Raw genomic sequence first — 14,008 nt, forward strand, 5'->3', positions numbered from 1 at the left:
CTATAGTGTCTCATTCGTTCTCATACATAATCATGTAGCTACAAATGATTGGACAACCCAGAGCACAACACTCCCGACTCTCTCATGAATCACGGTAGCAAGACTCACCCTTTCGCTCACTCACTCGTGCCTGTCCACAATAAGAATTGACAGTCACTGTTAACAAATTCATAATGTTTATTTTAACAATAGTGCTCTATAATGCAGTATACGAGCCACTACCAGCAGCAAAACTTATAAACATAAGACAGTTAGCATTGCAGCAAGTCCATAGATTATAAAAAGGGATGTCATTGTATGCAGACAGTGGATAAAGGACTATTAGGCCGAACCACCCTTCCCTTGGTAAGAAGAAGTTTTATTATATAAAGGAAGATCTCTGGGCTTTGTCAGCAGACCCCATACCTTAGTGTCTAGATGGTATTTCTACATCATAGGAGCTGCATGGAACAGCACAGAAAGGTCCCTCTCCAAGTGTGTGTTAAACCAACTTTGCTTCCCATAATATCAAAGCTTGAGTCTTCAGCAAACACAGCGGTGTTAGCGTGTTTTATCTAGGTGCTAGGGACTGACCAGAACAGAATAACAAGGGGCATTGTTTATTGACCTTGCACAGCATGTTCAGACTAAACTCCAGGAACAGGCAGAGAACGCAGAAGCAGATGGTTCTCATATGAAAGGCACAAACAGAGTCTTGCAAAAATAAAGTCATGTAGTAACGTGCGCAAGCATCAGGGTTGCAGAGCTCATGCTACCTTAGCAATGTCGACAATGACCCTAATTACCAAGTGACAATCTTTTTGATACATAGTTCTAGGAGATATCAGAATGATTCTGGTCATGGGATGATGTTACAATGCCCAGACCACCATACTGCCCTACTTGTGATTTGTATTATCTGTCTCACTACATTTGGTAGTTAACTGGTGGCTGCCTGCAGTTTTGTTGGTTACAGACTCCTAGTCCATATGTCTGAGGGCCCAGATAACACACTAAACCACAAAACAGCATTTTATGATATTGAACATTTGAAATCGAAAACACAAGTGAAGGACAATAAATGGAAAATCATTTAAAGTGACATTAAACATGAACACCATTACAATGTTGATGCAAGCTCGTTCAAGTTATGCATGCCTTTTATGGCTAGCTTTTTCCCTATGTTCAGTAGCCAGCATTCAACAAAAAGTAAAGAAGCCCACTCTGGTGCAACAGTTAACCGTACAGTGTTATGAACTTGTGATGGATGTTACCTGCAACCTCCTCATGGCTTCAGAGTCCTGATCTGCCTTCACCTTACAGGCCACCAGTAACTGTGCCGTCGATGCTGCCACTTGTTTGGCGGAGGAGATGAGTTTTTCTTCGCTGGCATGGCCTTGGACAGAAGCATTGGCAGCTTCACACAGATTGCTGGTTGCGGCTGCCACCATCCTGGCCTAATAGTCAAACGTTTGAAACAAATCATCATATTACTTATCTTGTATTTACTCTTTCAGTGGAAAAAACATGAGAATGATGTATACTTACAGCAGAAATAAGTCCCTGAGACCACTGCCCATCATCAGCTGCATTGGCAGGTATCGCTCCAACCTAAAGAGATATTTCAGAAAAAAAAATCATCCGGCTGCCAGAGGATGGACATTTTACTGAAAGGACTTATCAAACTAACGTAACCAATGTCATAATACATCCCATTTTGTCCCTTTTCTAGAAGGCAAAATCCCACATGGATAGAAATAGCTTTCACTCGGCATATTGATGGAAATTATTTCACAATATGCAAAAATGTGCAGGATCCAAGATTCTTTTTGTTATTTTTGAAACGTTGTGCACAGCACTTTTCTCCTTAAGTCAAAATACCAGTTAAAAAAAGTGCTTCTAAATTCATCTTTATTGTAAAAAGGAAACTGCTAAGGTACAAATGTTGTCTTGTGTGACAGACTAGTATGCATCCAAAAAGATAACACATTTCAAGTAAAATAACTGCAATCTACCAATTTGTGTTATGCCTCAGTTACGTTGCTTTGAGGGCAGCAAGGACACAGCCAGAAGAAGAAGTTTTTCAGCTTAACAGTAACAATGTTTCTCAGTACAGCTCATTTTACTTTTTTTTAGATACGCTGCTACAATGAAAATGTAGATATCGCTGCTACAATGACATGTGTAGATATCAAGTAGGGATTTTTTATCAGGTAGTCAAGGGGTGGGAACTCATGCCAGCCTAGATTAGCTCTTGTGCTACCAGTCTCACTGAAGAGTGTTAGTAACTCTGAACTTAGTTCTTAAGCTCTTGCTAATCATTATTTGAGGAAATAGCGCCTGTATCGGATTGATATTGGAAACTGAGAAAGATACTTTAATCAAGCCAAAGTACTTTGTACAGTGTCTGCCATACATCCAAACCGTAACCAAATCTTGAGTGGCTCCTGTCAAATGTAAGGAACTCATGGTCCAAAAGTACTAATCTTAATCACTGAAAGAAAGGAAAATGCTACTTACCAGTATGCATCTGTTCTTGGCATGTATGCATACTTTTGCATAGATTGCCATCTGGTATTGGGCTTGGATGATTGAAGTTTGTTGTTGTCTTGGAAGAAGTATTTGTAGTCACAAGATAGTGCACATGGGCATCGACTCCATCCTTAGATTGTTTTTCACCATGATGGGAAATTATGGCGTTTGGTAGAAACAGAAAAGATGTCCATGTGAGCGTATCTAAGTAAGATAACACTGGAACAGATACAGGTACCGGGGAGGCGGGCTCGGGTATGATATTCTGCAGCCCTACATGCCAAGAACAGATGCATACTGGTAAGTAGCATTTTCCGTTCGATGCATATGAGCTGCAGAATTCATACTTTTGCATAGACTGTACAGCGGTGGTCACCTGTATCTGTTGCAGTGGTTTGGAAAATTGTCTTAAGAACAGCGTGGCCTAGGGGGAATTGTTAATGTGCGTTTTGCCTTCTGGTAGCATATTTGAATGCATTTGACTATCCACCTGGCAATTCCAACTTTAGAGATGGGGTTTCCTTTATGTGGTGGAGAAAAGGCTACAAACAGCTGATTTGTCTTTCTAAAAACTTTAGTCCTGTCAATGTAATAAAGTATAGCTCTTTTGACGTATATTGTGTGAAGAGCTCTCTCTGCTACAGAACCTGGGTTTTGGGTTTTGAAAAAACATTGGTAACTCTACAGATTGATTAAGATGAAAAGCAGATATTACTTTGGCAAGGAATTTTGGATTGGTTCTAAGAACCACTTTGTTACGATGTATTTGTAAGAATGGTTTTTGTATGATTAAAGCCTGGATCTCATTTACTCTCCTGAGAGAGGTGATTGCGACAAGGAAGGTTACTTTCCATGTAAGGAACTGTAGTTCGCATCTGCGTAAAGGTTCAAATGAAGGACCCATGAGCCTAGTAAGTACAATGGTTAGATTCCACACCGGAGAGGGTGGAAGTGTGTGAGGAATTATCCTTTTAAGGCCTTCCATAAAAGCTTTGATAGCAGTTACTCTGAACAATGACAAATGTTGTCTGTTTTGCAGGTGGGTGGCAAGGGCAGCCAGATGTAATCTTATGAATGAGTATGCTAGATTACATCTTTGTAGATGCAGTAAAAAGCAAATGATGTTCTGAATTGAAGCATTTAGTGGGTCACTCTTGTTGCGATTGCAGTAAATGACGAATCGTTTCCATTTGGCTGCATAGCATGCTCTACTCGTAGGGTGTCTGGCTTCTTTGATAATGCTCATACAGTCCGGTGGGAGGTTAAGGTAACCAAACTCTAGTACTTCAGGAGCCAGATTGCTAGATTCAGTTGTGCCTTATCTCTCCATGGTTTTGCGTTAGCATTTTGGGGAGAGATATCATTTCTGGTGTGGAACTACTGAGAGTTCGAGGATTGTTGTGAACCATGGTTGCTGTGCCCATGTGGGAGCAACTAGTATCATCTTGAGAGACTGTTGCTTTAGCTTGCGTACTACTAGCAGAATGAGTGGGAGTGGCGGAAAAGCGTACGCAAATCTGCCTGACCAGTTCATCCATATCGCATTGCCCTTGGACGTCGGGTGTGGAAACATGGCGGCTAAGGTAGGGAATTGTGCGTTTGCATGTGTGGCGAACATATTCATGTCTGGGTGGCCCCAAATGTGGAAAAATGGTTTAAGAACTTGAGGCTGAAGTTACCATTCCTGAGTCTGCAGTGTCTGACGACTTAGCAGATCCACAATCTGTTTGTATACTCCTGGAAGGTGTTCTGCCAGAAGATATATATTTTGTGGAATTGCCAATCTCCATATGCTTCGTGCTAGCTGAGACAGCTGCAAAGAGTGTGCTCCTCCTTGTTTTTGTATGTAATACATTGCTGTCATATTGTCTGCGCAGATCAGGACAGTCTTGTTGAGAAGATGTGCTTGGAACGACTTTAACGCAAGAAATATTGCTAATAATTCTAGGTGATTGATGTGGAGCAGTGTTTGTTGGGTCGTCCACTTGCCCTGAATTGTTTGGTTTAGGAGATGGGCTCCCCAGCCAGTGAGTGATACGTCCACTGTTAGCACTATCTGTGGAATTGGCTCTAGGAACTGCCACCACCTGGAAAGGTTTTGTGTGTTCCACCACTGCAGAGAGCGATGTGAGCGGCTGTCCACCAACACCAGATCTGTAATTTGGCCGCGAGCCTGATTCCACTGACGTGCTAAGCATTCTTGTAAGGGGCGCATCTCAAGTCTTGCGTGAGGTACTATGAAAATGCAGGAGGCCATCATTCCTATGAGCTGCATAAACACTCGAGCTGGAAGGGAGTGTTGTGGTTGAAATTTTGTGATGAGGGTTTGCAGACTTGCTATCCTGGCTGGATCGGGGTATCCTAGAGCTTTGGAAGTGTCGATCGTGGCCCCTAGAAACTGATGTAGGTAGGAGGGATGTAGATGTGACTTGGTGTGGTTGATTGTGAACCCTAAGTGGTGTAGCAGTAGAATTGTTTGGTGAGTGTGATGAACACACTGACTGTGTGACATGGCTTTTATCAGCCAGTCGTCCAGGTATGGAAACACATAGATCTGCTGTCTTCGCAAGTGTGCAGCTACTACCGCAAGACACTTTGTGAAGACCATGGACGCTGTGCTTATCCCGAATGGGAGAACCTTGAACTGATAGTGTTGGCCGTCCACTGTGAATCTTAGATATTTCCTGTGAGCAGGGAGTATGGGAATATGGAAGTATGCGTCCTTGAGATCTAATGTTGCAAGGAAGTCGCCTTGTTAAAACAGTGGAAGGACTTGTTGAAGAGTGATCATCTGGAAGTGATATGACTGTATATAGAAATTGAGAGCTCTTTGGTCCAGTATTGGTCTGATAGTACCGTCCTTTTTGGCGAGTAGAAAGTACAGGGAGTAAACCCCTGTCCCTTGATGCTGTAGGGGAACTGGTTCTATTGCATGCTTTTGAAGCAGTGAGAGAACTACCTGTTTCAGGAGTGTTCGATGTTCCGTGGACATGGGACGCTGTTTGGGCAGTATGTTGGGGGGAGTTGCAGTAAGTCCCAGGCAGTAACCATACTGGATAATTTGTCTTACCCACTTGTCTGTAGTGATGGAATTCCAGACAGGTAGGAAATGTGAGAGTCTCCCTCCGACCGGAGTGGAATGGTCCGGAGGCAGTGGAGGAAAGTCATTATTTGTTAGTGGGGGAGGTGCGAGTATTGTTACCTCAGCCTCTCCCTTTGTTGATATTTCCCCTGTACCCACCATTGAAATATCCCTTGTTGGGGGATTTTCATGTGGGACTTTTGTAGGAGGAGGAAGCAGTATCTGTACTGATGTTTTTGGATGCACCCCTATAAAAGGAGTGACAAAAGTGTAGATGGAGACTGTAATGCTCTCATAGATTTTGCAGTCTCAGTGTCTTTTTTCATTTTCTCTAATGTTGTGTCTACAGCTGGGCCAAAAAAGTTGTTCCTGATTGAACGGCTGTTTGAGGATAGTAATATGCACTTCTTGTTTGAACCCAGAAATGTGCAACCATGCATGCCTTCGCAATAACACAATAGTGTTGATTGATCTAGATGCAGTGTCTGCTGCATCGAGGGCACCTTTAATGGATGCGTTTGTCATTAATTTGCCCTCCTGAATCAAATCATTGGCTATGGCCTTGTACTGGTCAGACAAATGCTGCATTAGGCCCTCAAGCTCATCGCAGTGAGCCCCATCGTATATGGCAAGTAATACTTGTGCATTAGCTAGCCTCCAGTGATTAGCTGCTTGTGAGGCAACTCGTTTGCATTCAGCGTCTAGCAATTTTTACTCTTTGTCTGGAGGTGAGGCATCCCCGGAGGTCTGTGAGCTGGCCCGCTTCCTAGCATTGGTCACTTCCAGGGAATCTAAGGGGAGTTGACCTTTAATGTAGGTGGGATCATTAGGGGACGGTTTATATATTTTTTATCAATCCAAGAATTGAGAATCCTGGTTCTGACAGGGTCTTTGAAGATGTCTGGAGTTTATGATATCTTTTAGCATGGGTATTGTTTGTACTGTCCTCTGTGAAGTGCAAAAGTGTCTACAAGGAAGTCTACCTCTGTGGGGTCTGAATGCATTTGCACGCCATGAGATTGGGCAGCCCTATCACTATAACCTATGTTGTCATCTAAGGGAGATGGCCTGGTTGGGTATGCCTCTGGATCAGGGAGGTCTGGAGTATCTGCAGGATCATTGTAATTTGCCCAAGTGTCGTGTGTTATAATAGTGTCATCATCATGGTCATCTGGAGGGTCAATATTTCCACCCTCGTCCCCTAGGTCATCATCGTCATCCTATTGTGGTGGTGAGTGTGGAGAGAGTCTAGGAGAGTGCATGAGAAACTTTTCAGGAGATAAAGGTTTAGTAGAAAAAACAGGAGAAGAGGGTTGCAAGGGCGAAGTTGCAAAGTCTCTTTTCTTCACAGGCACCTCAGGAGAGTGTGAGGTGTCAAATTTCCTCTTGTTTGTGGGGAGACTGACAATATGGCCTGTTTTAGGGTCCACTTGCAATGTCTTTTGTTTGGGATCGATAGGATCTGGTTGAAAAAGTTCTTCCAGGTTGGTATCTCCTTTCGTTGACGATTTTTTTTAGTTTCGAACACAGTTTTGATTTGCAGTCTAGAGCCTTAGAAGGTTTTTTTTTTGCTCCTTCAGCTTTGACGTGGAGTCAGTAATTTTTTTAGGATTCGAAAGTTTTCGGGGTTTGATCGAGTCAGAGGCCTTGTGGTCTTTCAGTGCCAAAGAGCTCGATGCCGGGGCCTTTTTTGGGGTAACGGGAGTAGGATGTATTCCCGATTTCGGTACAGACTGTGCTTTTTGGGCACCGATATGCGGCTTGCTCGGTCCCGAGCCGCCGGAAGGCTTTTCCTACGTCTTCGGAGCCGGGCTTCTGAAGGGTTCTTTCGGTCTCAACTAAGACCTTCAGGTAAAGTTTTGACCAGAGCCTTCTTTTTTCCGGGTGGGGTATGGTCAGGGGCAGTTGTACTCACTCTTGACCTGGAGTGATGTGGTTATCGGAATCGTCGCCATTACGGATACGATGTCGAGCTCCTCAGAATCCTCTGCCTCTGGGACGTCAGGCCTTCATCAAAGATATCTTCTGAGACCGTTGCAGATCCTTGCACCATGACTTATCGTCGAGCCCGGCGATCACGGATAGCCTTCTTGGATCGAAAGGAGGCGGAGGCCTGGCAATCTTTTTCTTCGTGTTTTGGCGAGAGACAAAGGTTGCAGACCCTGTGATGGCGGCTGTGTGAAAAAAAATGAGAGCTCTTTGGTCCAGTATTGGTCTGAGAGTACCGTCCTTTTTGGCGAGTAGAAAGTACAGGGAGTAAACCCCTGTTCCTTGATGCTGTAGGGGAACTGGTGGTTCTATTGCATGCTTTTGAAGCAGTGAGAGAACTTCCTGTTTCAGGAGTGTTAGATGTTCCGTGGACATGGGACGCTGTTTGGGCGGTATTTTGGGGGGAGTTGCAGTATGTCTCAGGCAGCAACCATACTGGATAATTTGTCTTACCCACTTGTCTGTAGTGATGGAATTCCAGACAGGTATGAAATGTGAGAGTCTCCCTCCGACCGGAGTGGAATGGTCTGGAGGTAGTGGAGGAAAGTCACTATTTGTTAGTGGGGGAGGTGCGAGTATTGTTACCTCAGCCTCTCCCTTTGTTGTTATTTTCCCTGTACCCACCTCTGAAATATCCCTTGTTGGGGGATTTTTGTGTGGGACTTTTGTAGGAGGAGGAAGCAGTATCTGTACTGATGTTTTTGGATGCACCCCTATAAAAGGAGCGATGAAAGGAGCCTTGTGTAGATGGAGACTGTAATGCTCCCATAGATTTTGCAGTCTCAGTGTCTTTTTTCATTTTCTCTAATGTTGTGTCTACAGCTGGGCCAAAAAAGTTGTTCCTGATTAAACGGCTGATTGAGGATAGTAATGTGCACTTCTTGTTTGAACTCAGAAATGCGCAACCATGCATGCCTTCGCAATAACACACTAGTGTTGATTGATCTAGATGCAGTGTCTGCTGCATCGAGGGCACCTTTAATGGATGCGTTTGTTATTAATTTGCCCTCCTGAATCAAATCATTGGCTATGGCCTTGTACTGGTCAGGCAAAGGCTGCATTAGGCCCTCAAGCTCATCGCAGTGAGCCCCATCGAATCTGGCAAGTAATGCTTGTGCATTAGCTAGCCTCCAGTGATTAGCTGCTTGGGAGGCAACTCGTTTGCCTTCAGCGTCTAGCAACTTTTACTCTTTGTCTGGAGGTGAGGCATCCCCGGAGGTCTGTGAGCTGGCCCGCTTCCTAGCATTGGTCACTACCAGGGAATCTAAGGGGAGTTGACCTTTAATGTAGGTGGGATCATTAGGGGACGGTTTATATATTTTTTATCAATCCAAGAATTGAGAATCCTGGTTCTGACAGGGTCTTTGAAGATGTCTGGAGTTTATGATATCTTTTAGCATGGGTATTGTTTGTACTGTCCTCTGTGAAGTGCAAAAGTGTCTACAAGGAAGTCTACCTCTGTGGGGTCTGAATGCATTTGCACGCCATGAGATTGGGCAGCCCTATCACTAAAGCCTATGTTGTCATCTAAGGGAGATGGGCTGGTTGGGTATGCCTCTGGATCAGGGAGGTCTGGAGTATCTGCAGGATCATTGTAATTTGCCCATGTGTCGTGTGTTATAATAGTGTCATCATCATGGTCATCTGGAGGGTCAATATGTCCACCCTCGTCCCCTAGGTCATCATCGTCATCCTATGGTGGTGGTGAGTGTGGAGAGAGTCTAGGAGAGTGCATGGGAAACTTTTCAGGAGATAAAGGTTTAGTAGAAAGAACAGGAGAAGAGGGTTGTAAGGGTGAAGTTGCAAAGTCTCTTTTCTTCACAGGCACCTCAGGAGAGTGTGAGGTGTCGAATTTCCTCTTGTTTGTGGGGAGACTGACAATATGGCCTGTTTTAGGGTCCACATGCAATGTCTTTTGTTTGGGATTGATAGGATCTGGTTGAAAAAGTTCTTCCAGGTTGGTGTCTCCTTTTGTTGCCGATTTTTTAAGTTTCGAACACGGTTTTGATTTACAGTCTAGAGCCTTAGAAGGTTTTTTTTTGCTCCTTCGGCTTTGACGTGGAGTTAGTAATTTTTTTCGGATTCGAAGGTTTTCGGGGTTTGATCGAATCAGAGGCCTTGTGGTCTTTCAGTGCCAAAGAGCTCGATGCCGGGGCCTTTTTTGGGGTAACGGGAGTAGGATGTATTCCCGATTTCGGTACCGACTGTGCTTTTTGGGCACCGATATGCGGCTTGCTCGGTCCCGAGCCGCCGGAAGGCTTTTCCTACGTCTTCGGAGCCGGGCTTCTGAAGGGTTCTTTCGTTCTCGACTAAGACCGTCAGGAAAAGTTTTGACCAGAGCCTTTTTTTTTCGGGTGGGGTATGGTCAGGGGCTGTTGTACTCACTCGTTGACCGGGAGTGATGTGGTTATCGGAATCGTCGTCATTACGGATACAATGTCGTCCTCCTCAGAATCCTCTGCCTCTCGGACGTCAGGCCTTCATCAAAGATATCTTCTGAGACCATTGCAGATCCTTGCACCATGACTTATCGTCGAGCCCGGCGATCACGGATATCCTTCTTGGATCGAAACGAGGCGGAGGCCTGGCTATCTTTTTCTTCGTGTTCTGGCGAGAGACAAAGGTTGCAGACCTTGTGATGGCCGCTGTGTGGAAATGTAGCTCCACACTGGGGGCATTTTTTAAATGGAGTTCCTTCCATTAGCCGTAGGCCAAATGGCTTCGATAGGCCCAACGGCCCGCGTCGACGGCAGGAACCGGAGATTCTAGAGTTAGCGTGTCGAAGCATACGAACGCACAAGTTACTACTTGTGTAACGATATATCTGTAAGAGACATTAGTTAGTGATAGATTCCTTACCTTAGAATATCCCCAGGCGTCAGACTGGATCCGGAAAATTTTGCGTAGCAGTACCCTTGCGCGTCGGTAGGCGTCGTCTGCGGCTCCGCGTCCGTCGTCGGCGTCGTGGGCGCCGTGATGACGTCGTCGGAGTATATAGACGCCGCCTCCGCGTGCTGACGTCAGTTCTTAGCCACAGCTTTTCCGCGCCAGAAGCGCAGAGCCATGACAAAAACCGACACTGGTGCCAAGAAACTAGGGCCCTGAAAGGGGATGACCTTAACCCTAGATATCGGTTCGCAGAACGGGGAGGATGGGTGGGTCGGTAAGGAATCTATCACTAACTAATGTCTCTTACAGATATATCGTTACACAAGTAGTAACTTGTGCATCTGAAAGAGACACGTTAGTGATAGATTCCTTACCTTAGAATAGATACCCCAGCAATACCATCCCCGTGGTGGTGGGTCTGCGAACCAATATTCACACCAGAAAGTCCTGGAGAACGGAACGGCCGAAGTAGCCATCTCTCCGGACTTGACTGTCCAGGCAGTAGTGCCTCGCAAACGTGTGCAACGAAGCCCACGTAGCAGCCTGGCAAATGTCCTGCAGGGGCACACCTCGGCCCAAGGCAGTCGTAGTGGCCGTGGCTCGAGTGGAATGAGCCCGCAGCCCAACAGGTGGTTCCTTCTTTGCCAAGGAGTAACACGCCTGGATGCACATGATAATCCATCTAGAAATGGTCCTCTTGTGCACCGCTTTCCCTTTCTTAGCGCCCGCGTACCCAACAAAGAGTTGATCATCCACCCGGAACTGGCGTGTGCGATCCAGATAGAATGAGAGCGCACGTTTTGGGTCCAGACGGTGGAGCCTCTCCTCCTCTCTTGAGGGGTGCGGAGGCGGAAAGAAGGTGGGCAATGTGATGGACTGCCCCATGTGGAAGGCCGTGACCACCTTAGGCAAGAAGGAGGGCCTAGTCCTCAAAACAACCTTGTCCGGATGGACTGAAAGGAAAGGAGGCTTACAAGAGAGAGCCTGGAGCTCACTCACTCTCCTGGCAGAGGTGATGGCTACCAGGAAGGCAGTCTTTAAAGAAAGAAGGCGAAGTGGACAGTTGTGAAGAGGCTCAAAGGGAGCGCACATCAGAAATGTCAGAACCAGGTTCAAGTCCCACTGAGGCATCACGAAGGGAACAGGAGGAAAAGTATGAGTGATGCCCTTCAGGAATCGATTTACGATAGGGGACTTGAACAAAGAGGGTTGGTCAGGCAGCCTCAGAAAGGCTGAAAGAGCCGAAAGATAGCCCTTGACAGTGCCCAGAGCAGAGCCCTGCTGGGCGAGAGAAAGAAGGAAGAGAAGAATCTCAGAGAGAGGGGCATTGAGAGGATCCACAGCCTTTGCTGTGCACCATGCCACAAATCTGTTCCACCTGCAGGCGTATACCGTTTTTGTGGAGGGACGCCTGGCTGCCAGAATGATGTTGCAAACTTCAGGAGGCAAGTCAAATGGCCTCAACTGCCGCCGCTCAATCTCCATGCATGGAGGTGGAGACTGGACAGGTTCGGGTGGAGGACCGTCCCCTGCTGCTGCGACAGAAGGTCCTCCTGAAGAGGCAGACGAACCGGGGGATCGACTGACATACTGAGTAGCTCGGGATACCAGTACCTTCGTGCCCAGTCCGGAGCCACAAGGATGACTTGTGCCCGGTCGCGCTTGATCTTCTTCAGCACTCTGGGCAGAAGAGGTATAGGCGGAAAGGCGTACAACAGACCGCAGCTCCACTCGCGACGAAAAGCGTCTCCGAGCGAGTGCCGCCTTGGAAATTCCAACGCGCAGAACTGATGACATTGCGCGTTCTCTTCGGTGGCGAATAGATCTAACCAAGGCTCTCCCCAACGCAGAAAGAGGCCTTGCGCCACGTCCGAGTGCAGACGCCATTCGTGATCCATCGAGCACCGACGGCTGAGTTCGTCCGCCCTGGCGTTCAGAGAACCTGCCAGGTGTTGAACCACCAGAGTCACGCCCTGATGTTCCAGCCATTGCCAGAGGCGCAGAGCCTCCTGGCAGAGGGTCCACGACCCCACACCGCCCTGTTTGTTGCAGTACCACATGGCGGTGGTGTTGTCCGTGAACACCTGCACTGCACTCCCTCGGACAGACGGGAGGAATGCTTTCAGTGCCAGACGAATCGCCCGCAGCTCCAACAGATTGATATGGAGCCGGGACTCCGCCGGAGACCAGAGTCCTCTGATCTCCGCCTCTCCCAAGTGGCCACCCCAGCCCTGGAGGGACGCGTCCGTCACAACTACGTGCTCCGGTTGGGGAAGGGAGAGGGATCTGCCGTTGACCCAATCGCGGTCCGTGAGCCACCACTGCAGCTGTCTCGCAGTGCCCTCCGAGATCAGGACGTGGTCGGAAAGGTTGCCCCGGTGCTGGGCCCACTGAAACTTCAGGTCCCACTGCAGAGCCCGCATCCGCCACCGTGCGTGATGTACCAGAAGGATGCAGGAGGCCATCAGTCCCAGAAGCCTCAGCGTCAACCTGACCGAAACCCGGGATAACGGCCCGAAGACCGGGATCAGGGCCTGTATATCCCGGACTCGCTGTTCGGGCGGGTAAACCCGAAACTGCGCCGAGTCGAGAACCGCTCCGATGAAAAGGAGCTTCTGAGAGGGGCACAGGTGTGACTTCGGCACATTGATGGAAAATCCCAGCCTGTGCAGGAGATCCGCCGTAGTCTGGAGGTGGTGGACGACTGCCTGGGGCGAGCCCGCCTTCAACAACCAGTCGTCTAGGTAGGGGAAGACTGAAACCCCTAACCTGCGCAGGTGAGCTGCGACCACCGCCATCACCTTCGTGAACACCCGTGGGGCGCTGGTAAGGCCGAAGGGGAGCACGGTAAACTGAAAGTGCTCGAGGCCTACCGTGAACCGCAGGTAACGCCGGTGGGCCGGCAGGACGGGGATGTGGAAATACGCATCCTGCAAGTCCAACGCTACCATCCAGTCTCCTGGGTCTAGGGCAGCCAAGACCTGAGCCAGTGTCAGCATTTTGAACCGCTCCTTCCGGAGGAAGCCGTTGACGTTCCTCAGGTCCAAGATAGGGCGTAGGCCCCCTTTGCCCTTCTTGGGTACCAGAAAGTAGTGGGAGTAGCAACCACGTCCTACTTCTGGCCCAGGAACGCGCTCGATGGCCCCCTTGGCCAAGAGGGCCGAAACTTCCTCCCGCAGGAGCCGCAAGTGATCCCCCGACACGCGGTGGTGTTGCGGTGGCATGGCTGGAGGGGTCGTCTCGAAGGGGAGGGAGTAGCCCCTTCGGACGATCTGCAGCACCCACCTGTCCGAAGTGACTGTGCGCCAGTGAGAGTGGTGATGGCGAACCCTGCCTCCCACTGGCGTCACCTGGGCCGGAAAGCACGGACTAGGAGGGTTTAGAGGCGGATGCTGCGGGGGCAGGTGTGGACTGGCTCCGCTTGCCTCCCCTACCGCCTCCACGGCGGTTTCCACGGCCGCCGCCGCGCTGGACGACAGTTTGCGGCGAGTGGCTGGCGGCACGTGTGGGGACGCCCCTTCCGTGGCCACGAAAGGA

General features: G+C 48.2%; 1 protein-coding gene across 4 annotated transcripts in view; it reads right to left on the minus strand.

Moving 5' to 3' along the window:
• TLN2 (talin 2) overlaps positions 1-14,008 on the minus strand; it is a 598,939-nt gene that overhangs the window by 14,377 nt on the left and 570,554 nt on the right. For all 4 annotated transcript variants that reach the window (XM_086959469.1, XM_086959467.1, XM_086959468.1 and 1 more), the window contains 2 exons: positions 1,528-1,590; positions 1,254-1,436 (listed from right to left, as the gene is read on the minus strand). In XM_086959469.1, coding sequence (XP_086815595.1) covers positions 1,254-1,436; positions 1,528-1,590 — 246 coding nt within the window. The remainder of the gene's footprint in view (positions 1-1,253; positions 1,437-1,527; positions 1,591-14,008) is intronic.

Source organism: Lissotriton vulgaris, chromosome 2_2 (genome assembly GCF_964263255.1).
Source record: "Lissotriton vulgaris chromosome 2_2, aLisVul1.2, whole genome shotgun sequence".
Classification (NCBI taxonomy): domain Eukaryota; kingdom Metazoa; phylum Chordata; class Amphibia; order Caudata; family Salamandridae; genus Lissotriton; species Lissotriton vulgaris.